Source organism: Natator depressus, chromosome 4 (assembly GCF_965152275.1).
Source record: "Natator depressus isolate rNatDep1 chromosome 4, rNatDep2.hap1, whole genome shotgun sequence".
In the NCBI taxonomy this organism is placed as follows: Eukaryota; Metazoa; Chordata; order Testudines; family Cheloniidae; genus Natator; species Natator depressus.
The window spans coordinates 138,561,612-138,588,565 of NC_134237.1; the positions used below are offsets into that span (position 1 = coordinate 138,561,612).

Here is a 26,954-nt window from a genome sequence, read left to right on the forward strand (position 1 = left end):
GGGGATGGTCTGAGGTTCTGAACCGCACCCCTGGAGTCTAGCAGCGGTAACATCCCCTTTAATACCAGGCCCACTCACGAGAGGGTGGAGAGACCCTTGGCACGGATGGCTCTCAGGCAGCCAGCCCCCTCGCCAGGAGTGTCTGTCAGATCCCAGCTGGGCCTGCCTAGCACCTGAGGGGCCCAGAGCAGGGAGCGAGGGCTGGGTGCTCATCGCCAGGTGGAGGGGCCAGCACAGGAGCAGTGAGGAGAGCACGTACCTTTCCCCTCCAACTCCATGTTCCTCTCCTCCGCCTGGTGCAGCTGCTTCCCCAGCTCCAGCTTCTCTGCTTCGGCTGCAGCCAGGGCTGCTCGCACTGTGCCCAGCTCCTCCTGGCTCTCCTCTAGCTGCTCTTCCAGACCCTTCACCTGAAGGCAGAAGAAAAGAGGCGTGCAGGGGGCAGGAGGGTTTAGAAGAGCTGGCCTCTTCCCAGCCCAGGAGGCCCCCAGTCATCCACCTGAGAGACACATGGTGCTCCCCAGCCATCCACCCAGGGAGCCACTCCAGCACCAGGGCGTGTGCCTGCGGCCAAGGCCTGGCTGCTTGGAGAGAGGTCACTCAGGACACCCGTGGGCTGCCTGCGACATACAATATTACATGTTCCATCTGTCTGTGTGATTTGCTCTAGGACCACATGGGGCGGGGTGGGACAGTCAAGCAAGGGTGACCTGGGCATATGCAGGAGTGGGGCCATTAGCCCAGATCGCCCCATTTAGCAGGGCATATGGGACCACTCCAGCGTCATTCACTTGGCAGTTTTCCCTGCGACCAGGCTGAGCTCGAGAGTCCGGCTTGGCCCAGGGGTGCCAGCTTGTGAGCCCAGAGAGGATCCGAGTGGGAAAGACTGGACCAAAGAACTTTGCGTGGTGTGGGGGATAAACAGCCAGTCTCCAGTCGCCGTGGCAGAGGGGGAGGCAGGGACTGCTGGGGAGCAGGCTGAACCCCAATGCCCACAGCTGAGGGTGTCCGGGATAAGCTAGGCCTCCCTGGGTATGTCTATGCTGCACACTAAGCTGGGCTCTGACTCAGGTTTGAGCCCAAGCCCCACTTCTGTCCACACACACATCAGTCTGATTTGGGCCAGCGAGCACTCAGGACCCAGGTCCTAGGACCTTGCTAGGGGGCTGGGTCAGAGCCCAAGTCCTGCTGTGACTTGGATCCAGGCCCTGTCATTTTGCAGTGTGGACGCAGCTCAAGCCGCAGCCCTGAGTCAGGAGGCCTGTGCAGTGCAGTGTGGATGCATTAGCACAGCTGTGAGGCCTGGGTCTGGCCATGGTACACCCAGGTTTACAATGCAGGGTGGACGCTCGGCAACGCCGAGTCGCAAGCCCGGGTCCCCATACCTGGATTTACTGTGCAGTGCAAACATCCCCCCACGTCTCTCGATGACAGAGACGTGGGCTGACCCTTCTGCTGGGCCGTGTCCTTACTGCGGCTATTCGGCAGCACTTGGGGGAACAGGCCGTCGGGTCTCCGTATTCCCTGCTGGTGCCAGCTCCCGAAGGGCAGACTCACAGGGCCGGAGCCCTGGGACCCGGCCTGAGAGTGGGAGAAGGGCAGTATTCCACCCTGGGGCAGGTGGAGGCCCGGGGCCCAACCCTGGGGGGAGCACTCAGAGAGAAGAGTTTGAAGTGCAGCTAGCCCTGAACCCTGACAATCCAATTCCCCCAGACCCAGAGCCTCAGGGCTCCAGAAGGGAAGAGGGAGGGACTGACAACCAGTCCTACCCCTGGGTGCCGGGACCTCCCAAGCTGCCTAGGCCTTTCAGAGAGCAGCTGGGGTCTCCAGGGAGGGGGCAGCTCATGGCCCAACACCCCCCCATGCCATCACCACTATGGAGCACAACGCAGCTGGGTCTCATGGGTCCATACAAAGGTCCCTGCTGCTCTATAGGGAGGGGCCATGGGTGGCACCCCCTGGAGAGCCCCACAGCTCAGTAAGCACATACTGGAGGGGAGGGGGTTGATGACCCAGGCGAATGCCAGAGTTAGCCGAGGCCGTCCCTGGTTACCGAGACAGTCCCTGACCTTTTTCTGGTGCTCCTGCTTGGCTTCCTCCAGCATTCCAGTCAGGCTAGCCACCTCCTCCAGGGCCTGGAGCAGCTGGGCGTTGGGTCCCATGTTCTGGAGCAGGATCATGCTCTGCCTGTTGGCTTCCTTCTGCTTCACCAGCATCTGCGCCCAAGAGATTGGGGAGGATTCAATGGAGGGCTCGTGGGTACTGTATCCGCCGCTGAACTCAGCCCACTGGCCGCGTGACCCAGCCGCCCTTTAACGCCGGCTTCGACGCAGCAAAGCTGCTGGTCCCACGGCCCCACCCAGCTCTGCTCCCCAGAGGCGTCCGGTGTCACAGCTGGGCGACGCAGCACATGACGCGACTCTGCTGCTTTTGGAACAGAGCAGACACCAGGCTCCGTTCCCTGCTCTGCCACTGACCAGCTGGGTGACCCTGGGCAAGTCTCTTCTCTCTGGGGCTTGCTCTGCATCTGTTAAATGCTTCCGTTGGGAAGCGCTTGGAGAGTAATGCGTGGAATGTGTTCAGCCTTGTGGCCCATTCAAGGCAATAGGAGGCTTCCACTAACTTCAGTGCGCCCTGGGCCAGGCACTTGGAGAGGCAGGAATTTGTATTTTTACTCCTGTTAGCCCCGCCGGGCCAGCCTGGCTGTCGGGCAGGGAGCCAGGGCCTGTCTCCATCAGAGGCACCCCATACCCATGAGGTATCCAAGGCAGGCAGTGCGGGAGCTGCAGCTGCCAGCAGGAGAAGCATGCCAGGCCGGTGTCCAGGGAGGGGAAGGTGTTTAAGGAGAGCGGCAGGGTCACTGCAGCTGGGGTGTGGGACAGGCCTGGGGCATCGTGGGAGGAACTGGGCCGCTCTTGGCTTGGCTTCAGGGACGGCCCTAGGCAGAGCAGAGCAGAGCAGAGACGTCAGCATCGCCCCTCTGTCCTGCTCAGGTGTTCTGCCCCGGCCCATTAAGACCCACTAGCAGGGGAGAGAGGAAGGCAGAGCTGAGGAGCGTTACCCCAGGGCCAAGCAGCTCTTCCCACGCACAGACCATCCACTGTCCCCTGACCTCCTGGGCCCTGGCACTCCCCAGTGACCCTCCTGATTCCTAGCATCAGGCCCAGCGTCTGCTGGTCCTCGCAGCACCCCTGGATGGGAGATCGCCGCCCCCACGGCACCCTGTACCTTGTGGGCAAAGGTCTCTGCATGCTGCCTCAGGTCCTGCTCCAGCTCCAGCTGCTGCACGGCCTCGCTGTACTCCTGAGCGACCATCTGGGACACTGCCCGGGGAGAAGAGCCGTCAGCCAGCCTCTCCCCACGTGCGTCCCCAGGGCACCAGCCACGGCACCGACCACCCAATCTCCAGCTCCGTGCCACACTGGGGGCAAATTCAACCCTTGGTTTTGACAGGGGCTGCACCTGCATGGGCTGGGGCAGCAACAAGGGTCTGATCCTGCCCTCCTCCCTCGGGACAAATTCCACCAACATCAATGGGAGGTTTGCCCGAGTAAGAACTGCAGGATCAGTAATACACCAGCAGCTCTTAGACCTGGTCCAACTGCCCGGCCCTCACTGGATTGAGGGTGACCTGCTCCAAGACTCTACCCCACAGTAAGCACCCTCCTCCCCTTTGACCAGTGCCCCCGCACTCCTCCAGCCATGGCCAGGCCAATTCTAAGGGTGTGTCCCTTGCATGGCTGCAATAAACACAATGCGGGGTGAATGTAACAGGGAGCGATAGCTCAGACCAGCTCAGTTGATGCCCCTCAGCCCTGATCTGCAGCCCCCCACTGCTGCAGGGCTGCCAGCTCTCATGCTTGCACCCCGATTCTCAGGATATTTGGGGGAGGCTGTGAAGCCCCAGCTCCTGGAGTCAGGTGAGACTCTCAGCTATCAGAGCTAGCGTGGGTATGTCTACCTGAGCTGGAGAGTACACCTCCAGCTGCCATGTAGCCGTCGCTTGAATCTCTCTATGCTTGAACAATGGGGTAACAACACTGCCCTACCTCTCAGGGGCTGTGGGAAGAAGATAAACACATGAAAGATGGGGAGGAGGGACAGTAATGGGGGCCAGATAACTCCCATAGGTGGGTTCCTTGATGGGCTGAGATAGGAGTTCTAGCAATGGATTTTCACCAGGTGCTCAGTGGGACGTGTGGTTCACAGTCACATGTGCTTTGGAGCACAACCACTAAACATCTAGGTACTCATCAAAATAAACTCTTTGATCCCACCCCTCCGCCCCCCAAGTTCCAGCCGAGCTCTGGGAATGAACCAGCCGGGGAACAGGAAACGAGGAGCAAGCAGAGGGGTCAGGACGCAGAAAGGGAAAAAACCCATGGGAGCAGGTTCCCAGGAAACTCCATCCACAGCGACAGAGATACAGCTGGGATGGACCTGGCCCAAGCTGTGCTCAATGACCTGGGCTTGGAAAAGTGGGAAGTCGGGGGGGGGGGGGGTGATATATTTGTGAAACATTTCGAAAATTCAGAACTGGATTTCCATGCCACAAGTTTCCAAAAGGCCCAGTTCCCACTTACCAGGAAGGTTTTTTCCCCTTGAGAAAACCTTGTACTGAAAATATTCATTTTTGAAAATGTTCTGAGTCACATTTTGTGTGTGTGTGTGTGTGTGTGTGTGTGTGTTGTTTCTTATTTATCTGATTTTTCTCCTCCCCCCCTTTGCCATGGAAAAAAGGGAAAATGCTAAACTGAAAAACAAAGGTAAAAAAACAAAAAGGGCTAAAGTTTTCATTCGGAGGTTTCACTGGACAACACTTTTCAGTGTGGCAGGCAGGCCAGCGTTTCATTGGAAACACGGCACCGGAGAAGTTTGGAGCAGTTCTGCCACGACCGTGCGGTGGACTCACCTCTCTTGTACTTCTTCAGGGCCTTGTGACTCCTGTCCATCGCGGCCTGCAGGGACCCCCTCTCTGCTCGCTCCTCTTCCACCTGCAGTGGGACACCGGGTGTTTGTAGCCGGTTCTTTATTTGCACCAAACTCAGCCCCACTGACTTCAGTGGCCCGTTGGCTTGAGCCGATCCCGGGCTTGATCCAACCCCTGCACCTATGGGGGGCAGTGTTCACCCCAGGGAGGGCAGGGGGCTGTGCACAGAGAAGCCTTTGGATCTGGCAGGCTTCCCGCTCCCTCCCTCAGATGTCCAGCAAATCCACGCCGAAGCAGCAGCAAAGAGCTGCAAGGACAGTCAGGCACCGGGAAGGCCTGTAACTGCACTAGGGGGTCTCCAGCTTCCTAAGGCAGGTTGAAGGCTGAGAGTGGCACCGAGCGAGCTCTGGACTGGGCTCTGGGGAGCTGAGTTTATACTGGAGCTCCGGGAGGGTCTGTGTGAAACCCTCTGCCGTTAGCTGTGATACTGAAGCCATCACTCCGCCCCCTAGGAGAAAAGTTCTCGCTGTGAAAGGCGTCTGCTGTTGGGTTGTGCTGGCCAAAGCCAGTGGCTTAGACTGGGCAACTGCCAGCACCAAGGGCCCTTCAGCCAGCTCAACCGGGCCCATGGGGAACAGCCCTGGTGGAGGGGGGTCCCCAGCAGGTATGGAGCCAGTGTAGGTGGCATGCTGCGGGCATTCCAGGGGTGAGCCGGAGCTCAGCTGCAGTCTGGCAATTCCCAGATGCAGCAGCAGCCCGTACAGGCCGTAGGTAGCTGAGTGCAATTCAGGGCAGCCCCCAGGCTGCTCTAAACTGTGGTGAAGGGGAGTTGCCCCAGGCAGCCCCAGCATCGGGCACAGACAAGGGAGGAATCTCCCAGCCCCCTGGGGCTCTGAGCCAAGGCCAAGGAGGAATTCAGCCTTTATTTTCTTAGGGGGAAGCTTGGGGTTGGATCCCCTCGGACCTACACCAGATAGTGATGAGGCCTGCAGCATGCAGTGGCTCAGCTGGCCACCTGTGCCCCGATTATTGATTTATATTACAGTAGCACCGAGCACCTCACTGTGCAGACACAGAATGAAGAGACAGCCCCTGCCCCCATGACCTTACAATCAGCGCATCAGGCTACAGACAACAGGCGGCGACAGACGGGGAGCACAAGGTGACGAGAGGGGTCAGCAAGGGGAGCAGTGGTCTTAGCACAGCAGTTGCCGAGCTCAGCAAGCATCCCGGCCGAGCAGAGCGTCAAGGAGGGTCCGGCATCGGCACCGTACCTGCTCCCCGAGGTCTCTGATCTGGCTCTGTAGCTCCTGCACTTGGATGGTGAGTTCCTTCTTCTCCCCCAGCAGCCTGGAAACCTTTTCCTGCAAATCTGGAGCCAGAGGAAGGGAAATAAAATGAGGCGCCCTCTCTCTCCCTGCTTTGTGCAACAGACCCTGGTCCTATGGCAGCCAGGCCTGAGTGGAGGGCCACATCCGCTCTGTGTCTACAGGCCTCCCTCTCTGTCTAGGCCACAGCGTGTGCTTCAGACTGATAGCTCTCCTAGACTGCTTGTCATCCACCGCTCTCATAGCACCTCCTCAAGGTGGGTCACTAGCACCCTCCCCATTTGACAGATGGGAAACTGAGGCACAGAGCAGGGAGGTGACTTGCCTGAGCTCACTGAGCACCCAGGTCCCTGCTCTATCCACTAGAGCATGCTGCCTCCAAAGCAAAGTCGTCTTAGCTGTCTCTGAACTTTGTGAAGGGAGACGACGTGTGGGGTCAGACTTAAGGGGCTTAAGGGGGCAGGGCTGTGAGGGGAAGAGAGCAGCATATGAACGGTGCCCAGTAGGGAGCTAGGCCTTTGGCTCCTCCAAGCATTTCTATGCCACAGAATGAAGTTGTTCCGGGGGAAAGGTGCCACCCTGGCAGCTCTGGAAACTGCAGGCCATGCCCAGCAGGCAATGGAAACAACCATGGACGGACAACCATCGCGGACCTGGAGAAAACCCCCCTCGGAGAGGAAGGGAAGTCAGTGTCTACGGCCCAGGCTGTCCTCAGCCTCTCTAAGCAGTGCCCCAGCACCAGGGTGGGTTTTGGGATGTGGCTGCCTGTCTGCTAGGAACTGGAATGAGACCCACCAATTCAGTGCACGTAAGCCACCTAATAGCCAGCAGCTGCTTATAGCTCCTACCTTCCTGGGGTTGGATTTCAGCCTGGTCTCTCTCGGTACCTTGTACATTCAGTGCCCCCCGCCTGGGGTCAGACTGGCATGGACGCCCTTAGCCCAACCGCATCCCCAGCTGTGGTTTTCAGTCACCTCTACCCTTGGAATTTCACCCCTTGGGTTCCTTGAAGTGCACCAATGGAGTCTGATTTAGCAACTGGGCCACCGGCGTCAGGGCCCAGTGCACAAGTCCCCCTGCATCTCGTAAACAATTTTATGTAAGTCAGCAAAAGCTGGAGACAGAGCCTGGATCAAACTGGATTGTTCACATTGAAAAAGCTGGGCTTAGGAGTCTGCTGAGCTCCAGGTAAACTCATAAGAACGGCAAGACTGGATCAAACTAAAGGTCCATCTAGCCCAGTCTCCTGTCTTCCAACAGTGGCCAATGCCAGGTGCCCCACAGGGAATGAACAGAACAGGTCATCAAGTGATCCTTCCCCTGTTGCCCATTCCCAGCCTCTGGCAAACAGAGGCTAGGGTCACCATCCCTGCCCATCCTGGCTAATAGTCATTGATGGACCTATGGGTCATGAACTTATCTAATTCTTTTTTGAACCTTGTTATAATCTTGGACTTCATAACATCCTCTGGCAAGGAGTTCCACCGGTTGACTGTGCATTGCATGAAGAACTCACAGGTTGGCATGGCAACAAGCTGAATAATCCCCAAGCTGGTGAAACATGTGCCTAGCTGAAAATCTGACATGTTTCAACTGATTCCTGTTAGTGGGGTGAGGCTGTGTCCCTCCTGGGCCATTGTTCATCGTGGGTGGGGGGTCACTCGGTGGAAGCAAGGGGACATGGACTGGAAGGAGCCAGCTTTGTCATCATGGCTTCCACCTCCACCATCTCCCAGGATGCACCACGACACCACTGGGCTTTCATTGTCCCGATCGGGCCTGAGAGAGGGAATCAGACGTGATCGCCTCCTCCAGCGGCTTTGGCTAAATCCTCAACAGCTCCTGTGATGGTAGACGAGGTTCTTGCTCTCACCCCCTCCTTCATGTGTCATCTTATTCCTTCTCTTTCCTCACACTCTCCGGTTGCCTTTGACCAATAAGGGTCTGGCTGAGCCACTCGGGCAGTCCCACCCTGCGATCCGAGAGGTGGCTAAAAGCAACCCCTTCCGCAGCCCAATGTTGCTAACAGTTTGCCATGTCTTGAGTGGCTGATAAGGCTGGGTGTTCTCTAGCAGAGAGCGTCAGCACCAGAGAGAGATGCTGCATCTTCTCTCTGTGCTGTTCTTTCCCTTCCCCTTTTGCGTGTCTTTTGTTTAAGGAAAACAGGAGCCGACTCCAATAGCAGTTACAACAAAACACTCCAGGTCATCTCAACTAAACTTTGCTCTTATCCCCACAACAAGGACAATGTAACAAAACGGGTCCTCCTGGAGCACTCCCTCCTGGCTGGAGATAGCCCCGCAGGACCCCTGCCTCAGTTTCCCCCACCATAAAATTACTCAAAGTCCATACTCGCTCTTTAATTCAAGAATGTCCTTGCTACGGGCTAGTTTATTAACACAAATGCTTCAAACTAACCCCTCAAAAGTCAAAGTCTGGAGTCCATCACCATAATACCAAGCTGGGCTCTTCTTCCGCCTCCCTCTTCAGCTGGAGTGGTGGGTTCTCAGACAGCCCCTCCCCAAATCCAAAGCCCAAATGAAATGCACAAAGTAAACAGCATCCACCCACCCAGGGCTTAACAAAAATGCAAAGTAACCAAGCTCTGCCCACTCTGGGTTATGTTCTTAGCCCCTCCTGGGCTCTCTCCAACCACAGGATTATTCCCTTATTGGACCTTCTGTCTCCCTGGGTTCAAAGACATCAGCAGGCAGATCTCCCTCCGCTGATCTCTTGGCCCTGAGCTTTCCCAGCTCTCCCCACCCAGCTGCTCCCCATAACTCCTCTCTGGGGGCACCTAGCTTGCCTGCTCTCTGGCCTTTCTGCCAGCCCCCATCTACTCCTTCCTGTCTCCTTTCCCAGCTGCCGCCTGACCCTTTATATAGGCCAGGTGTCTTCTCTCCAGTCCCATTAGAAAGCAATTAACCAGGCACTGGTGGACTGGGTCTGCTCCCTCTTCATGGGGCCAGCCCATCTGTGCCATAGAAAAGGCTGTCAAACCGGATGTTCCCGCTATAAAAACCTCTCTAGACAGGGAATAAGGGAAATTGTTACAATGAAAGTCTTACATGAGACTTTACACTTCAAAGGCTTTAACTGTTGTCCTCTCTTTCTGTGACTTCAGGAAAAGGGTAAAAAGGAGTCACCAGCCATAACATGACACTAAAATCCAAACCTGACTGAAGGGTTGATTGTTATAAAAGTGAACATGGGTGTCCTAAACTTATCCTGTGTCGGGCCCGAGACACCTCCCCTCTTCCCCTCCCCCCACTTCTCAACACAACAGCACCAGGGTCTGGCCCATGCCAAGGTCTCCTCGGCCAGTGGTTCTCAACCAGGGTGTGCATCCCCGCAGAGGTACGCAGAGCTCTTCCAGGGGGACATCAACTCATCTAGAGATTTGCCTAGTTGTACAACGGGCTACATAAAAAGCACTAGCGAAGTCAGTACAAACTAAAATTTCACACAGTGATTTGTTTATCCTGCTCTATATACAATACACTGACAAGTACGTACAAGATTTATATTCCAAGTGATGTATTTTATAACTATATGGTAAAAATGAGAAAGTAAAAGCAATTTTTCAGTACTAGTGTGGCTGGGACACTTGTATTTTTATGTCTGATTTTGTAAGCAAGTCATTTTTAAGTGAGGTGAAATTTGGGGGTATGCAAGACAAATCGGTCTCCTGAATGGGGGTACAGTTATCTGGAAAGGTTGAGAGCCACTGTCCTAGGCACTACAGTAATACAAACAATAAATTATAACAATAATAGGGTTCTGAATTGGCATCTGGGTGTCTCAACGGCAAAGTGAAAGACCTTATATTAGCGTCCAAGTTTAAAAACTGGATTCAGTTTAATTAAGTCCTGGAAAACCCCTCACACCACTCCTTAGGCAAGGATCTCCAGCTGTCAGCGCTGTTATGTCCAAAGTCAGGTAAGCCATGAGGTTTCTGCTCTGCCCCACAGCCCTAGCTAAATGCCCAAACCCCATCCCAGCACTGGCTCAGTGTAAACACCTGGACTGGATTCCCAGGGGAGAGCCTCTTCTCTGGTTGTTCCCAAGCCTCGGTCTGGGACCCTGGGGCGGATGCATGCAACTCACCTTTGATCTGCTGCAGGTACGGATATGCTGGATCTCGGCTTGGGTCAGAGGGGGAGTCTACTTCAGTGGCCAGACTCAGCACATCCTCGGGAAGCTGGTTCAACATGGGCAGCAGTGCCACGCTGATCCGCTTCAGCTTTTTGTTCTCCCTGTTCACCTACACACCGGGGTGCAAGAACAGACAAGAGCCCTTTGTACTGAAGCAGAGTGCAGGGAGGCTGCAGGAAATAGAACCCGGAGCGTCTTTTACAACCAGAGGAAATGGGAACATAGGCCAGACTGGATCAGAACCAAGGACCATCTAACCCAGGAATCTGTCTGACAGTGGCCAGCACCAGCTGCTTCACAGGAAAGGAAAGTTTCCTCTTAGCACATTGTAGTTAGTGTCTCCTCATATCCTAAAACCCCCTTCTGAAACCCATGGTTATATTTTTAGGGTTTATTATGACAACTCTGGATGTTCTCTTTATCCACATAGCTGACCACTCCCTTTCTGAATCCTGCTAAGCTCCTGGCCTCAATAATTTCTTGTGGCAATGAGTTCCACAAGCCAACTGTGCATTTTGTGACAACATAGTTCCCCCTCTCACTTTTGAACTGGCTGCATTTCAATTCCAACAATTTTTCTCTCATCTGTGTCCCTTTATCCCAGCCCCAGGTGTCAGATGCTGTTTGGCTTTTCCCTGCTTGCACTGCAGACAGCGATAATAATTGCATCATAAAGTACAGCTAGTTGTAAAATTCCCCCGAGGAAAACCCATGAAAATTAAGAAAATTTCATTTTCTTGATGAGGATTTTAATTAACTTTTCAGCAGAAATTTGAATTCCAGAAAGGAATTCAGCCAAAGGAACGTATGTAGATTGGGCAATGCTGCCACAGTGCCTCATGGGAGCTGTAGTCCAGGCGCCTCACGCTCACATTTGCCTCTATTGGCCAGGCTACCTGGTCAGACTACATCTCCCAACATAATATTCCCTCTCCAGGAGTCCCAGGACATGGTGCATCATGGGAGATGTAGTCCAGCTGAGGAGTCCAGCCAATAGGCAAGAATGAGCGCATGAGGCACTTGAGCTACAACTCCCATGAGCCGCCATGGCAACATTTCCAAATAAATGGTGGGGGTGCTCGGTTTTTCAGCAAAAAAATTTCTCTGTTTTCCATTCTTTTCAAGCCATTTCATGTTGTGGAAACCCCCGTTTTCCACCAAAGAGCAGTTTAGCTGGACAGTTTTCAAGCAGCCCCAGCACTGGGTCTGACAGCCCCGGGAGGCGGGCTGGGGTCAGTTTGGGGAGCGGTGTGACTGCTGCTGCGTGCTGCTTCCCCTCTCCTGCCTGCTTTGGCCCCGTGCTGGGGAGCAAGGACTGGCAGCTGGCTAACACTGCCCTGGCAGCTCCCTGGTCCTCACCTGGGCTGCGTAGACTTCAGCTTGTTTGCGACACGCTATTTCAATTTCATACTCCACCTCCAGCGCCGAGAGCTCGGCCAGCAGCCTCTGGGATGCTGTGAATGAGAAGGGGAAGCTGGCAGAGGCGGGATTCAAGCACCCAGCTCCACCCCCAACACAGGGCTCCTAACAGAGCGCTCCATTCACACAGCCTGCCTCCGGCTCTCGTCCCATCACAGCCGCCCCACGCTCCTTCATGGAATTTGCCCAGTTCATAAGAAGGTAAGAACTGGCCAGACTGGGACAGACCAAAGGTCCATCTAGCCCAGTATCCTGTCTTCCGACAGTGGCCAGGGCCAGGTGCCCCAGAGGGAATGAACAGAACAGGGAATCGTCAAGTGATCCACCCCCTTTTCATCAGTCCATTCATCAGGCCACTGCGCCAGTGGCAAATGGGGGGACCCGGTCCCGCCCCCTACTTCAGGTCCCAGTCCAGGGATCCTGCAGGTGGCAACCACATGCTACGTCCCCTCCAACTGCTCACTACATTTCCCCGGGCCACTTCACCACAGCCCCAGCACCTTCTTCACCCTCACCTCAGGGCCTCAGCATATCAGTTCTGGCAGCCAGTCAGGAGCTCTCTCTGGCTCCCCCAGCAACTGCTCTGTCCATGGTGATCGATTCCATCCATCTGCTAGGAATCCAGTCCTCCCTCCTTGACCTCCAGGCCATGACTGACTAACGCTGGTCCAGCAGCTTCTTTTATGTGAGACCGCTGGGCCCTGATTGGTTGCTCCCTGCAGCCCTTCCCTGATTGGTTGCACCCAACGCACTCCGAGGACTCACCTTCATGGCTCACTCCTGGGGTTAACCCCTTCTACACCCGTGTGGGGTAGACACCCCACCACAGTGCCTCAACAAGCTGCCTTGTTACCAGAATTGTTACCAGTTTATCCCCCTCCCCGGGCATCACTTTATAAGGGCCTTGCTGTGGTAACCACTGTTAGAATATAGATATTCAGGCCTGTCTGTAAAGGCCTAAACTCTAAGAATTTAGGTGTATTCTTATCACTTGGCTAGTTCTAGAGGTATAAAAGAAAGAATCAAAATCACTGTCTGCCGGGGTAAGGGCCTTCTCTTACTGTGACAGTCTGAGGCCCTGTGCTTAGGCTAAGGCCTTTGGCTAAGCAGCAGAGGCAGCCATAAGCTAGGAAGCGACAGGTCACATCCTCACATTCCAAACTAGTCACATTGAAAGAAGGTGCTATTGGGCTGTTAGGAATACAGTCCTGTCCTGATAATGCCTATCGCCTCCAGAGAAAGGGAAGTGCCTAGAAAATGTAAAAGGAAACAGCATCCTGTCTGGCAAGAACTCACTTATCAATACTGGGATGTGAAATCCTCACTTCTGTATCTTTGCTATTGTTTGTCTGTATAATCTCTGTCTGGTTCTGTGATTGTTCCTGTCTGCTGTATAATTAATTTTGCTGGGTGTAAACTAATTAAGGTGGTGGGATATAATTGGTTACATAATCATGTTACGATATGTTAGGATTGGTTAGTTAAATTTCAGGAAAATGATTGGTTAAGGTATAGCTAAGCAGAACTCAAGTTTTACTATATAATCTGTAGTCAATGAGGAAGTGTGTGTGTGTGTGTGTGTGTGTGTGTGTGTGTGTGTGTGTGTGTGTGTGTGTGTGTGTGTGTGTGTGTGTGTGTGTGTGTGTGTGAAGTTTTACTATATAATCTGTAGTCAATGAGGAAGTGTGTGTGTGTGTGTGTGTGTGTGTCTGTCTGTGTCAAGTTTTACTATATAATCTGTAGTCAATGAGGAAGTGTGTGTGTGTGTGTGTGTGTGAGAGAGAGAGAGAGATGGGAACAGGGAATGGGGAATGGGGTAAGGAAATTGCAATCATGTTTTGCTAAAGGGGGAAATGGGAACAGGGAATGGGAGTAAGGAAATTGGAATAATGTTTGGCTAAGGGCAGGAATGGGAACAGGGACACAGGTGTAAGGCTCTGTGGTGTCAGAGCTGGGAAGGGGGACACTAAGGAAGGAAACTGGAATGATGCTTGCTGGAAGTTCACCCCAATAAACATCGAATTGTTTGCACCTTTGGACTTCGGGTATTGTTGCTCTCTGTTCATGCGAGAAGGACCAGGGAAGTAAGTGGGTGAAGGAATAAGCCCCCTAACAACCACTGCTTGGTGAGGCCACGGCAGGATTGTAGCCCTTAAGGCCAGTTCAGAACTTGGTGACATATATTTGGAATTGGTGAGATGTTAAAAGTTTCAGCAATAGCTTTGATGTTGTGTGAGACCTGAGAAAAAGAGAATTTCCATTCAGATATCAAGAAGAGAGACGTTCAAGCAATAAGGAAGGCAAAATAACACCAGCACTGGCAGTTTTGAAGAAAGATGGGAAAAGAATGTGGCAATTTCAGACATCTGGAGCTGCCTCCAGAAATGGTTAACAGGCAGTGCTGGGAGTAACATAGTATATTGTTGCTTCTTACATTTGCTTCTTTCAGCTAAAGTAACCATTTGGGCTAACGAAGGCTCCTGTGACTTGAAAAATCTGTCATGAAGTGCGTCTCTACACAGCTCATCACAAGAGCACGACAGGTGACGTTTACCTTGAAATGCTTAAAGCAGGAAAGCACTTGTATGGATGTGCTGCTTACTGGCAAAGGTGTCCTGCTGCCTTGGAGCGTAACCAGAAAGTCAGGAAGAACAGAGAGATTTTGAAGCAAGTAGCTGATATTTCAGTGGTTTTATCTTGTCAAGAACTTGCATTATGTGGCCAATGTGAGACGGAGGAATCTGTCAGCCAGGGTAAGTTCAAGGAACATTTTGATTATTGCTTTTCGTCACGAAAAGGGGTTGAAGGCTTATTGGCAGAAAAATGAATTCATTTTTTCCAGCCTAAGAAAGACAATTCAGAATTAATTGATCGAATGCATGGCTGAAGAAATAACACCCTATATTGACCAGGAGATTGAAGAGCGCAGCTTGTTCACTTGCGAGGTAGACAAAACACCCGAGCTGTCTCACTTAAACCAGCTTTCACTTGTGTTGTGCCACACAGACAAGAAGAGGCAAACACAAGAGAAGCTCATGGGTTTTAACGCTGTCCGCTCGGATGGAAATGCAGTTGATTTGAAGCAGGTTGCGGATTCAGGGATATTAGAACATGCCGACAAAACTTGTCTCTCCGTCGTGTGATGGGGCTGGAGTGCTGGCCGGTGAGCTGGGTGGTCTGAAAGCCCTGATTAAGAAGAAAAGGTTCCTCCGGCATCGTTTGTGCACTGTTTTGCACACAGATTAAGTCTAGTTCTCCAGTAAGGGGCACAGCGTATGAAAGAAACCTGTGGCTTTTTTGAAACCTGGCAAGGCTTCTCCACAATTTTTACATGCTCCAGGAACCACAGTGAACTGCTGGACCAAACTGTCGCAGAAGGACCTTCCCTGGGTGCAGTTCAACAGCAGAGTCTACATGCCATTGTCTTGGAAAGTGAGACACCGGGCAAGGTGTTTCAGGAGCTGTTCAGTGCCCATGGCTGGGATGGAGAATCTCAGCGACACGCTATAGGGTGCCTTGCAAAATTAAACAACTTTGTTTCTTTTCTTGGCATACTCCTACAGTAACATCTTCAGCATCACCGACATTCGCTATGATCAGACAAGGCGGGGGAGGGAATATCGTTAATTGCACCAACTTCTGTTGGTGAGAGAGACAAGCTATCGAGCTACGCCGAGCTTTTCCTCGGGTCTGGGAAATGTATGTAGCTGTGATGCTCTGAGTACAAGGTTGCACCGGCTCCAGTGACGTTATTGCATGCTTTGTCTCAAATAGAGAAAGGCAGACTGAGCTTCGCTATCAATGAGATAAGCTTCCGTCTCTCTTATTGGATGTATAACTGTCCATTTCTGGCCACGCCAGGACAAACTGCCTTGTTTGTTTTGAAATTTTTGAATTAATGATTTTTTTATACCGTATTTGTGTCTTTATAGCGAATATTCCACTAAACAATACATGATTTTCAGGTTCCAATTTGCTAATAAATTATACGTGCACTTTTTTTAGTGCTAATGTTGTTTTTTTTTTTAATTGATGGGGTATATTAGAGTGACCATAGCAACCGCAGTCTGTTATTTGAATGCACACTCCATTTAAGCAGAGGCATGTACAGTAGCTGAGCACGGTCAATTTATGTTTAGGACTTTAGCCTAAGGCGATATTTAAATTAATATGAAAATGTTGTGGGACTTTTAAACTATTTTTGTTTACTTGGAATTGCTCTTTTTTTTTTCTCTGTAAAGAGATTAATTGGGGATGGCTCACTCAACGATTCCCTGTTCTGTTCATTCCCTCTGGGGCACCTGGCATTGGCCACTGAAGGAAGACAGGAGACTGGCCTAGGTGAACCATTGATCTGACCCAGTCTGGCCGTTCTTATGATTCTTTTCCGTGTATTGAAAAATCGTCTTATAATAATAGCTATCCAATTATAAATTGGGTGGGGGTGGAAATGACTATTTTGTGCTGTGTGCCTCATCTGTCAAAAATGTCCCAGGCCACCACTGGACCCCAGGTCTGTAGAGTCCTAGTGCAGCACCCTACCCACTAGCCATCCCGGAGCATCTCTAGCTGTTTTGCTAGCCAGGTGGAAAATGTCTTCAGCATTCCAGTAGTTGAGCAAAAAAGGCCAGCCAATCAGTGGGGCAAAAACAGCCAGCCAATCAGAGCCGAGCCAAAAAAATAAGGTGAGTGCTATGCCCCCCCCACCCCCACCCCAGGAAGTTGGTACCCAGGGAAAATGCCCTGCTTGCCTGCCCCTAGAACCAGCCCAGAGGCCATCCTTCCTGGCCTGGTATCCTGCAGCCTAATGCCAGTGCGGCTGTGTCTTACACTTGGCAGTTACAGATGGGCCCAAAGCAAAATGCGCCCAGTCTCTGGGGCATGTCCAGAGCTTGGCCTGCCACTTGCGGCTTGATCTGGTTCTGCTCACCAGTGTGAGTGTGTGTGATTGGGGCTCCAGACCCTAGGGCCGCCCCGAGAACAATCCTGCTGTCCTCACCAGCCAGTCACTGCCCCGCACTCCCCACCAACAACTGATTCAATCCCTGTCTCTACCACCGCCTTTTCGTTCCATACATCGCGCAACATGCCGGGAGGTGACCAGGACCCCGGGTCTCCGACGTGAGCTACAAAGCAGCTTTGTCAGCTGCTGCCGATAGCGGGTTTATCGCCCTCCCCACGGTCCCAGTCACCGGGGGCAGCATCCCTCACTCACGCACAAGAAGTCAGCTCATGACATGTCTGGTGCCTGCTTATTTTATCTATCTCTGGGAGTGAGCAGGACGATGGGGGATCCCTACTGGCCGGGGAGGGCTGTTTGCCCACCCAGGGGGAAGTACCAGCATGACCACGGATGCTTTCTCCTTTAAAATAAGGGTGGTTGATATCCATATGCTCCTGCGAAGAGGGGATGGGCGTTGGGCTGAGCTCTCCCCCAGCTGCCCAGGTGAGGACCCGTCTGCAGCTCCTGGTTATTCAAGAAGAGGGTGCGGGAGATCAGAGCAAAGGTGGGTGAGGTCGGAAAGCCACTGGGGACACTCGGTATTGTGCAATGAGCCATTCCAGAGTAGAGAAAGGGGGTGATGGAGCAGCACGGATCCCACGTATGGGCAGGGAACCCAATTAGAACATAGTCCTGCTCCTAGCACCAAGGGGTTGCTTGTCTGTGCAGCCGTGGGGCATGTGTTCACAGCTCAGCAGATGGGCCCCTCCCCTCCCTGTGATGCAGAAGGGCCCCTGATTCTGTAGCCGCAGAGTGGGCCGTGCATTGCTCCCAAAGGGCAGGGTGGGAGGAGGCTGGCTGTCTGGTCCATTAATGTATGTCTACACTGAAGCCAGGGGTGTCATCTTCAGCTTGAGCAGACATACCCAGGCTAGTTCTGATTGAGTTAGAGTGCTAAAAATAGCCACGTTGATGGGGCGGCATGAGCAGTGGGACGGGTTAGCCACCCCAAGTATGATCCCGGTTATTTTTAGCATATGAGCTTGAACAAAGGTAGCACCCATATGTCAGCCCGAGGTGGAAATTACAGCTTCAGCAGACGTGGTGTAGACGTACCCTGGGATTGCCAGCTCTACGGGCCAGGGCCCTTGACGTCAGGGTGTTTGTGCAGCGCCTGGCACAATGGCCCCCCCCGGTTGGCCCGATGTCCCTGCTGTAATAAACTTGAGTCATAATAGTGAGCTGCAGGAGGAATGGAACGGCTCCGCCAGCCAGGCAAACAGCCCGTTTTCCCAGGTGTCCCCCGTGGCCACAAGGAACTGCAGGCAGAAAGTCAGATTTCATGGTCATCCTCAGGGCAGATACACTGAGCAGTCAGTGCATACCGTGGCTTTAATCCACAGCTTGTCTGGTAGGAGGAAAAAATGGATTCGCCAGACCAGGATTTTGCTCATTCCAGGCTGCCCAATGAGAGGAACAGGTCTGGACAGCATGGGGGTTAGAATCTCCCGTGACCTGGCGTAACCAGTACTCTGACCATGGTACAGTAGCACCAGAGGCCTCGACTGAGTTCAGAGCCCTGTTGTGCTGGGTGCGGTACAGACACGTAGCTGGGGAAAGCTAACGCACAGAGAGGGGATGTGACTTGTCTAAAGGCACCCAGCGGGTCGCTGGCAGAGCTAGGGAGAGAACCCAGGTCTCCTGGTGCCCAGCTTGCTGCCCTATTGCCTGCCCAGGTGGGAGGATGGCTTTAGGAGACCAGGCCCCACTATCTACTTCCCAGCCTCCATATCCTGCCATCTTTAATGAGCCTGGAGACTACACGCCTCATAAATGTCCGCATCTCGCTCCCATGAATTTTGGGGGGAAGGAGAGGAAGAAGAGGGAGGCCAAGGAACAGGACTCACCTTGCTCAAACTCAGACAGCTTCTCTTTAGCTTCATCCCTCTCCTGGAGGAGGGCTTCATGCTGCAGGCAAAAGCAAGGAGACAACACTTCATTTACACATCCTTTTATCCCGAAGGATCCCAAAGCACTTCACCCACCACTCAAAAGCAGCCACCTCTGGGGTGATGCATGGCACCTTTGTTTAACACCGGGCCATGGTTTGGGACAGGAAGCAAAGGATCCTATATCCAATAAAAACTGCAGGGGATTTGAGGAAGGAAACGTAGTCACCCGTGTTAGGATTTGGTCAAGACTAGTGGGCTACCTGCTGCTCTGGGGCTTAGTCATTTTCACTGACCTTGACTGATCAGGATGTTGGTTTTGTGTTTCGTCCAATGCCCCCCATGGCACAGGGCCATGAGAGAGGGACTATTGCCCCATAATCAGTCCCCTTGGCTCTACCGTCTCTGTGTCAGGCTGGGTTAGTTATTTTGGTCCTGGTGGAGGGCTTTGTGAGTGGAAGGGAGGCCTCTGGGGGAGATGTAGACGTCTTTCAGAGCACAAAATTCTATTCAATGATGAAAAAAGAACAGTCAGCTGTCGCTGTTGTGACTGGGAGCAGCAAGAGATGAATTCCTGCTTCTTCCAGCCCAGGAAACAGAGCACAAACATCCGTCCAAGCCACTAGTGATGATGAAAAAGAAGTTGAAGTCAAATCTTCATTCATTCGTCGTATGATATTCCACTCTGTGTTCAAATTCTCTGTTCTATCCTGAGCACACGGCAGCCCCATTGCTGGCAGTGCCTCACTCCACTCAGCTGTTGGCGTTTTATAGAACAGGGATCTGTAAAAGCTACGTGGAGGTTGAGTAGAATCTAGAAGTCGCTGTTGTTGATTTTTAAGAATCAAGTCTGTGGACTTTTCCAGTTGTCTTAACAAATACTTCTTGTCCTCTTCACTTAAGGATTCGATATAAATGCCTTCATTAGTCAACTTCTGGACTGAAGTCTTTGCTTCTTCCAGTACTTTTTCAGTGGATAGCTCTCGGATTGATCCAAATGTAGCTTCTCTTGCTGGACAAAGATCTGCTACTGTTGTAGCAGATGCCTGGATGGCCATTGTTTAATGACCCAAGTGGTTTCAAGAATAGACTTGCAAGAGAGAGAATGGCGATAGTCTTCTCTGAACGTAGTAGCAAAAGTAATCCACCAGCCTCACTACTTAGATCCATCCCATCTTGGTAGATCCTTTCCAAAGCCAGTAATAATGGCTGGAGTAATTTTAAGACAACAGCCAAGGATTGCTCATGAGAAAGCCAGAGGTTTTTCCCAGGTTGGACTAATTTGAACTTCAGTCCCAGTGTATCTTCTATATTTTTCAAGATAGTCAGTCTTTTTGGACTCTTGCTGAAAAAAGAATAGAAGGAAGACATTCCATTTATAGCTTTTTTAATGTCTTTTGAAGAGTCTGCAGCTCGTACTAGCACTAGTTGGAGTAGATGGCCTCTGCAGGGTGTATAGGAGACACTAGGGTTACACTTTTCTCTGAGCAAAGCTTGTGCTCCACCACGTCTTCCAGAGAAGTCTGCAGCTCCATCAAATGCACAAGCAGCCATCTCTTTGGGATCCGGCTGACAAGCATTTAACTCTTCTAAGATGTGGGTTGTCACAGATGCAGCCGATGTGTCTTCTATAACTTGAACATCTAGAAATGCATCGACTGGCCTACCCCGACATCAAGATAACATACACAGTGACTTAATACTTGATGACCATTTGCAACGGTGCATTCATCAGCCAGGCATGCACATTTTTTGAATGTGGTGACAGAGGTCTTCACTTTTTCAGCTGTTGAGTTTTTCACTGTTGCACCACATGCGTCTAGCCAGTCACTTGAGTTTCTTGCAGAAAGACGGTGAGCATTTGCTGGTCTTGTTCGGAACCAGTGTTCAGCTTCAGGATGAACAAGTGACAATGCACTTAGCATTGGCCTCCCGTTTGCAGTGTGTGGTGTCTCTTGCTTAAATAGAAAGGATGATGCCACGGCCATGTTTGTTCGCATGAACTGTGTTGTGTCTCCAGCATTCTTCACACCCTCATTAACACACACTGGTGTTGTCCTTGGTCAGTGGAGACTCAGAGTTCAGAGGTGCTTTCACATGAGTTCACCTCCCAGGTGGGCGGCAAGAAGGCACCTCGCTCGTTCCTCCAGCTGCTCACTGTTCGCTCTGGCCACTGCTGTTCATTGTGCCACCGTTCACTCCTTCGCTCTGTTGGAGTAATGGTCTCAGGTTCCAGTGGGGGAGGTCTAGGTTGGATATTAGGAAAAACTTTTTCACTAGGAGGGTGGTGAAGCACTGGAATGCGTTACCTAGGGAGGTGGTGGAATCTCCTTCCTTAGAAGTTTTTAAGGTCAGGCTTGACAAAGCCCTGGCTGGGATGATTTAGTGGGGGATTGGTCCTGCTTTGAGCAGGGAGTTGGACTAGATGACCTCCTGAGGTCCCTTCCAACCCTGATATTCTATATTCTATTATTCTGTTGCCAATGGCCCTGCGCTGTCACCTTCTGCTGCCACCTGCCACTGTGACCTCTGCGAGTTGGTCTCTTGAGGTTCCACCAGCTCTCAGTGATTTCAGCTGAGCTCTCAGTGGGGGAACCTCGCTGCTGGTGCAGACTGGGCCATCTCTGCCACAGAAACACTGTCCCACCGCAGGTCTAAGCACTTAGACCTGATTTCAGCTATAGTAGTCGTCACTTAACAGAACAAAAGACTCTCTATGGAGCCTAATCAGCTCTGTCTTTAAACAGTGGAGAGGGGCAGGTCAAATCGTACTTGTGACTCAGGCAGACCATCAAGCAAAACACCTGTCCTCACCCTCCCTCTCGATGCCCTCAGTCAGCAGAGGCTACGTCCAGTTCTACTGCCCTTTACTCCTGCAATAAGAACAACAACATTTCATCCCCCGTCACCCCCCACATTCAAGTGATTTGTAACCTAACCCCAGCCCAAATCTATCACTTGGGCAACGCAGCTCTGTTTGCTGGATACCTGGGTAGATTAGGTGTGAATGTAAATATAATCTGGTCCTGGAGCCTTTCCCCCCAGCCCCCAGCTCATCACTAGCTGTCAGGGAGAGCTCCTTTCGACTTTGCTTACAAATCATCATCTGAAATTGTGAGGTTGGCCAACATCACCGAAATGAAGGCAGTGACATAGTCATAAAAACAACAGCTGTGTAAGGAAGCTGGTCTCTGTTCATACTTTTCAAATCTATTACACCTCTTCAGATACACGTATTTTATCATACACTGTGTATGCTTTTAAAGTGTGTATTAATGTTTCAGTTTCAATACAAATGTCCAAACAATCACTAAATTGGCAACACTGCATGTAGCTAGTTCCCAAAACTGCGTGGGGGGGGGGAGGGAAAGGGGGGGAATTCAGGGTGGGTGTAGGGAAATCCCTGCTTGGGGAATAAAAACAAAACAGAAGACAACTCTGTACCGTAGCCACTTCTTCATCCTCAGAGGACTCGCTGTCAGACTCCAGGATGGCTGCAGGGAACAGAAAGCACACAGCAGGAAGTTACCACACTCAGCAAGAAGCATGAAACCTTTGCAGGATTGCTCAGCGTTCAAGCTGTGGGTCATCACGTCTTACCTGCCTGCAGCGCCTTCAGCCGAAGCATTTCCATGTGTGTTCCAACCCCCCGGGAGGGACCCAGCACCCTCAAATACCCCAACATCTATGGGAGTCGAGAGTGCCTTGTGCCTTCTAGAGCCACGTCCCGGGTCTAAGTTACCTGCTCCAGAAAAGCAGCCACCACTTGTAGCTTCATGCATTTACACCACAGTATTGCCAACTCCTGCGATTGTACTGCAAGTTTCATGTGAATTAGTATTCTTCTTCAAGCCCCAGCTCCTGGAGTCATGTGAGGATGTGAGAATCCACCGTTTGTTGTTTTTTAAAAAAGTCTCTTGATTTTTAAGCCATGCGATCCTGGCCGAGCAGGTGCCAGCTCATGCCAAGGCCCCTAGGTCTCAACTGAACACTGACATAGCTGGAAACCAGTCTGGCTTAGCTTTGTGTTAGTATTGTTTAGATAGGTATTAGAATGATAAGAATGAGTTTGGTGTTCAGACTTTATGGAATGCTTGTCAGTAGCTGCCTGCATTAATCTCACTTATAATACCTGTAGCCCATGTGATAAGGTAATATTTAAGTATTAGCTCTCTAACTGCAAATCACCAGACAGGAGAGGAGCATTAACGAGCGTGAAATACTAGGGGCCAAAAGGAGGTGTGATCTCCTGTCCCTCAAAGGAGGCCCATCAACGCCAGACGAGCTATTATGAAACATCAGGGGATGAAAGTCTTTGTTGTTTGCTCTCCACCCCATGGAGAGGAGAAGTGCAAGTGAATTCCGCCCAACAGCTGAATTTGCAACTGGAAGCAGAAGCAGGGAAGGAATAAAAAGCCCTGACAAAGAGGAACTGTATCTCTCATGCTGCTTGGATGCTGAGGGGCAAGGATTACTAAGCATAAGCAAAAGATCCCCAGTGCTTGGCCTGGGTTAGCCCCAAAAGACACATAGAGCTTGCTTATTATAGAAACGTCTATGACTTTTTGAAACTTAAGATTGGAACTAATTTGTGTATCTGTGTTTACCTGCTTTAACCTTGTAAATAACTCTAATTTCTTTTTCCCACTAAACTAATCTTTAGACAGTTTATTGTAGGATTGGCTACAAGCGTTGTCTTTGGTGTGAGCTCTAAGGTGCAACTGATCTGAGGTAAGTGACTGGTCCTTTGGGAGTGGGAGTAACCTGGATATTGTTGTGATCTTTGGTGTAAGAGACCATCTGTCACAAAGGCAGGCTCACCTGGGTGGCAAGAGAGATCTGAGCACCCAAAGGGACTGTCTGTGATTCCATATTCAGGCTGTTATAGCATCTGAGAAGTTTACACTTGATAATTGGTTAGTGAAATCTAACTATAAAACTCACAACCAGTTTGGGGTTTGTGCCCTGCTTCCTTGCAGCCTGCCCTGAGGCTGGTCCTCACACCCCTGAGTCCCTACAGGACAGCTTGCCAAGCCAATCTCATGAGCATTTAGGGGCCTGACTCAGGACTGTGGCATGGTTGGGGCTGGCGATGCTGATCGCTTTGCATCACTTTCCCCACCTTTCCCCATTGCAAGGATTTCACCCCATCGCTCAAAAAGGCATGCAAGGAAGTGAAGCCCTGGGAGCCATGCTGGCCACTGGAAGCAGCTGGGAGCCCAGGAAAGAAGGGTCCATGTACGGTGTTATCTGGGCTTAGCAGGAAACTATCCGACATGGGCTGGAGGAGTGCCCGGGGGAGACAGATCGCGTGTGAACTTTCCATCTCTTAACATCTCTGATTGATGCAACACAGGAAGCTGGGGGCACCGGTGGTGGTGTTTGGAATGGGGACTGCAGCAGCCGAGGCCCCCAGGGATAGAATTCTGGGCTGAACCCCCCCTCACAAAAACACTCTCCCCCACTCTATGAGAAAGAGCAGACCCACTGACTCTGACCAGTCCAGGAGAGGGTGAAAAGTGCTCCCATTCACAGGCCACTCCTGCCTACCCAGGCCATATGTGTAGGAGCAAAGAATGTGGGTCTCACTTCAGGACGGGGGACTGCATCCTGGAGTGCAGTGATTCTGAAAAGGACTTAGGGGCCATGGCAGACGGCCACTGGAACATGGCCTCCCAGGGCCATGCCGTAGCTAAGAGGGAGGACACGACCACTGGATGCATAAGCAGAGGAATATCAAGTAGGAGTAGGGAGGTGGCATTGCCTCGGTATATGGTATTAGTGAGACCGTTACTGGAACACTGTGTCCCGTTCTGGTTATCTCCACTTCTAAAAAGTTACTGAAAAATTGGAAAGCAGCTTTCAGAACATTACTGGGCAGCTCGGATATGCTGGATTCCCAGTGTCCTCCTGTTCAGACTATAAAGTACAAACCCTGGGCCATTCAAGGCTGCCATGTTGCTTCATACCACAGCCAGGCCAAACTTCAGAGCAAGAGCAGAGACAGAGCTCTGATCCTCCAAGACCCCAACTATCTGGGTGAAATGGCAATCTCCATTAGCCACTAGCAGTATAGGGCCCATGACACACAGTGAAGCAGTTCAGCTTCCATCCTGCAGAGGGCAGTGGTATGCACACACCAGCAAGGTCATTACAGTTGTATAACATAGAATCATAGAACTGGAAGGGACCTCGAGAGGTCATCTAGTCCAGTCCCCTGCACTCATGGCAGGACTAAATATTATCTAGACCATCCCTGACAGGTGTTTGTCCAACCTGCTCTTAAAAATCTCTAATGATGGAGATTCTACAACCTCCCTAGGCAATTTATTTCAGTGCTTGTCCACCCTGACAGTTAGGAATTTTTTCCTAATGTCCAACCTAAACCTCCCTTGCCGCAATTTAAGCCCATTGCTTCTTGTCCTCTCTTCAGAGGTTAAGAAGAATAACTTCTCTCTCCCTCCTCCTTGTAATAACCTTTTATGTACTTGAAAACTGTTCTCATGTCTCCTCTCGGTCTTCTCTTCTCCAGACTAAACAAACCCATTTTTTCAATCTTCCTCGGTCATGTTTTCTAGACCTTTCATCATTTTTGTTGCTCTTCTCTGGACTTTCTCCACATCTTTCCTGAAATGTGGCTCCCAGAACTGGACACAGTACTCCAGCTGAGGCCTAAGCAGCGTGGAGCAGAGTGGAAAAATTACTTCTCGTGTCTTGCTTACAACACTCCAGCTAATACAGCCCAGAATGATGTTTGCTTTTTTTGCAACAGCGTTACCCAGTTGACTCATATTTAGCTTGTGATCCACTATGACGCCCCAGATCCCTTTCGGCAGTACTCCTTCCTAGGCAGTCATTTCCCATTGTGTACGTGTGCAACTGATTGTTCCTTCCTAAGTGGAGAACTTTGCATTTGTCCTTATTGTCTGGATTCTACAGGTATGGTCACTTTAGCAACGCAGACAGACCTAGATGGACGGGTCAGACTCCTCCAGCCTCATCCCTTCGCCTGACATCAATGAGACTGCAGTGGGGTTATGATCCCCATACAACCAGCAGCTCCTGCACTGGACCAGACCAGTAGCCAGCCCAATCTGCCAGGGGCCAATGCCAGATGTCTCTAGGAAGAGAGACATTTCCAGTAGACCGCTCCTTGACTCAGCTGATGATCAGCTGATACCCTGGAGCATGGGATCACCCTTGTAACTTGCAAGTGCAACTGTACATGTGTATTCTCATTAACAAACACTCTGATCCTTTCCTAAGAACCTGCTCAGCTGTTCGCAGCTCATGTTATCCCATGCACTCGGAGGTGGGGGGCCTTACCTGGCAGTTGGCCAGCGCTGTCGCCGGCACAATCCATTCTGATCCGAGCTGACGGAGCTGTGTCTCCACGCTGGTGCTGCCTGTTGCCTCTGTTGCGAGTTGACTGGTCTCCTTCCCCGTTTGCACAGAGGCTGGGCGGTTTCCATTCCTCAGCCACACAGGGAACCGAAACCATCCCTCTTCCTGTGAGCTGGCAGCTGCAGTGATGCATGCAGCCCGGGGAGCCTTAGCAACCATACCAAGGTAGGGACCCAGCAGCTGTGACAGGACAGGGCTGTTCCACCAGCGATTTGCAGGAATGATGAGGGTCTAAAGGGGCCCTGAACCTTGTGATCTCATTGGCACTGGTGCAAAGGGGGCACAAAATACTATGGGAGAGATTCTGTTTTATACAAAGGCCTTGTCTGCATGGGGAAGCTAGTCCAGTGTAAGGCAGGGAGTGAATTTAAACGGCTAGAGCAACGAGGAGTCCTTGTGGCACCTCAGAGACTCACACATTTAACGAACAAACCCCTCTGTAAACTGCTAGCTCGTCCAGAGTGAGAGCATCCACCCGCGCGGCTACTGTGGAATAATTTACCCTGCAATAGCTACTCGGGTCAACTGCGCAGACAAGCCCCTCGACCGCTTACGCCTCTAGCCTTAAAGTGGCTTTAAAGTGAATACACCTGCTTTACGGCCCCTTTAATCTGCCAGTGCATTGGGATGGGGCCTTTGTGTAAATGAGACCCGGGCCCTACCAATCTGATCGGATAGCGTTTTACACCAATACCAAATGGGGGTAAAGGGGCTGGACAATAAATAATAAATGACCATAATAATGAATCAGGCCCCAAATGGCTCCGAGTTAGTCCCTTAGCCAGCCCCTCATCATTCCCCACGATACTTTCTCCAAAGCTTTGCTCGAT

General features: G+C 51.6%; 1 protein-coding gene across 1 annotated transcript in view; it reads right to left on the reverse strand.

Moving 5' to 3' along the window:
• LOC141986912 (shootin-1-like) overlaps positions 1–26,706 on the reverse strand; it is a 38,336-nt gene extending 11,630 nt beyond the window's left edge. The window contains 11 exon segments of the mRNA XM_074951969.1: positions 260–407; positions 2,067–2,213; positions 3,226–3,320; positions 4,910–4,991; positions 6,202–6,299; positions 10,363–10,519; positions 11,770–11,864; positions 18,679–18,739; positions 22,165–22,214; positions 26,047–26,175; positions 26,178–26,706. Of these exon segments, the coding sequence (XP_074808070.1) occupies positions 260–407; positions 2,067–2,213; positions 3,226–3,320; positions 4,910–4,991; positions 6,202–6,299; positions 10,363–10,519; positions 11,770–11,864; positions 18,679–18,739; positions 22,165–22,214; positions 26,047–26,175; positions 26,178–26,283 (1,168 nt within the window). The 5' untranslated portion in view covers positions 26,284–26,706.
• Positions 26,707–26,954: the final 248 nt, after the last annotated feature.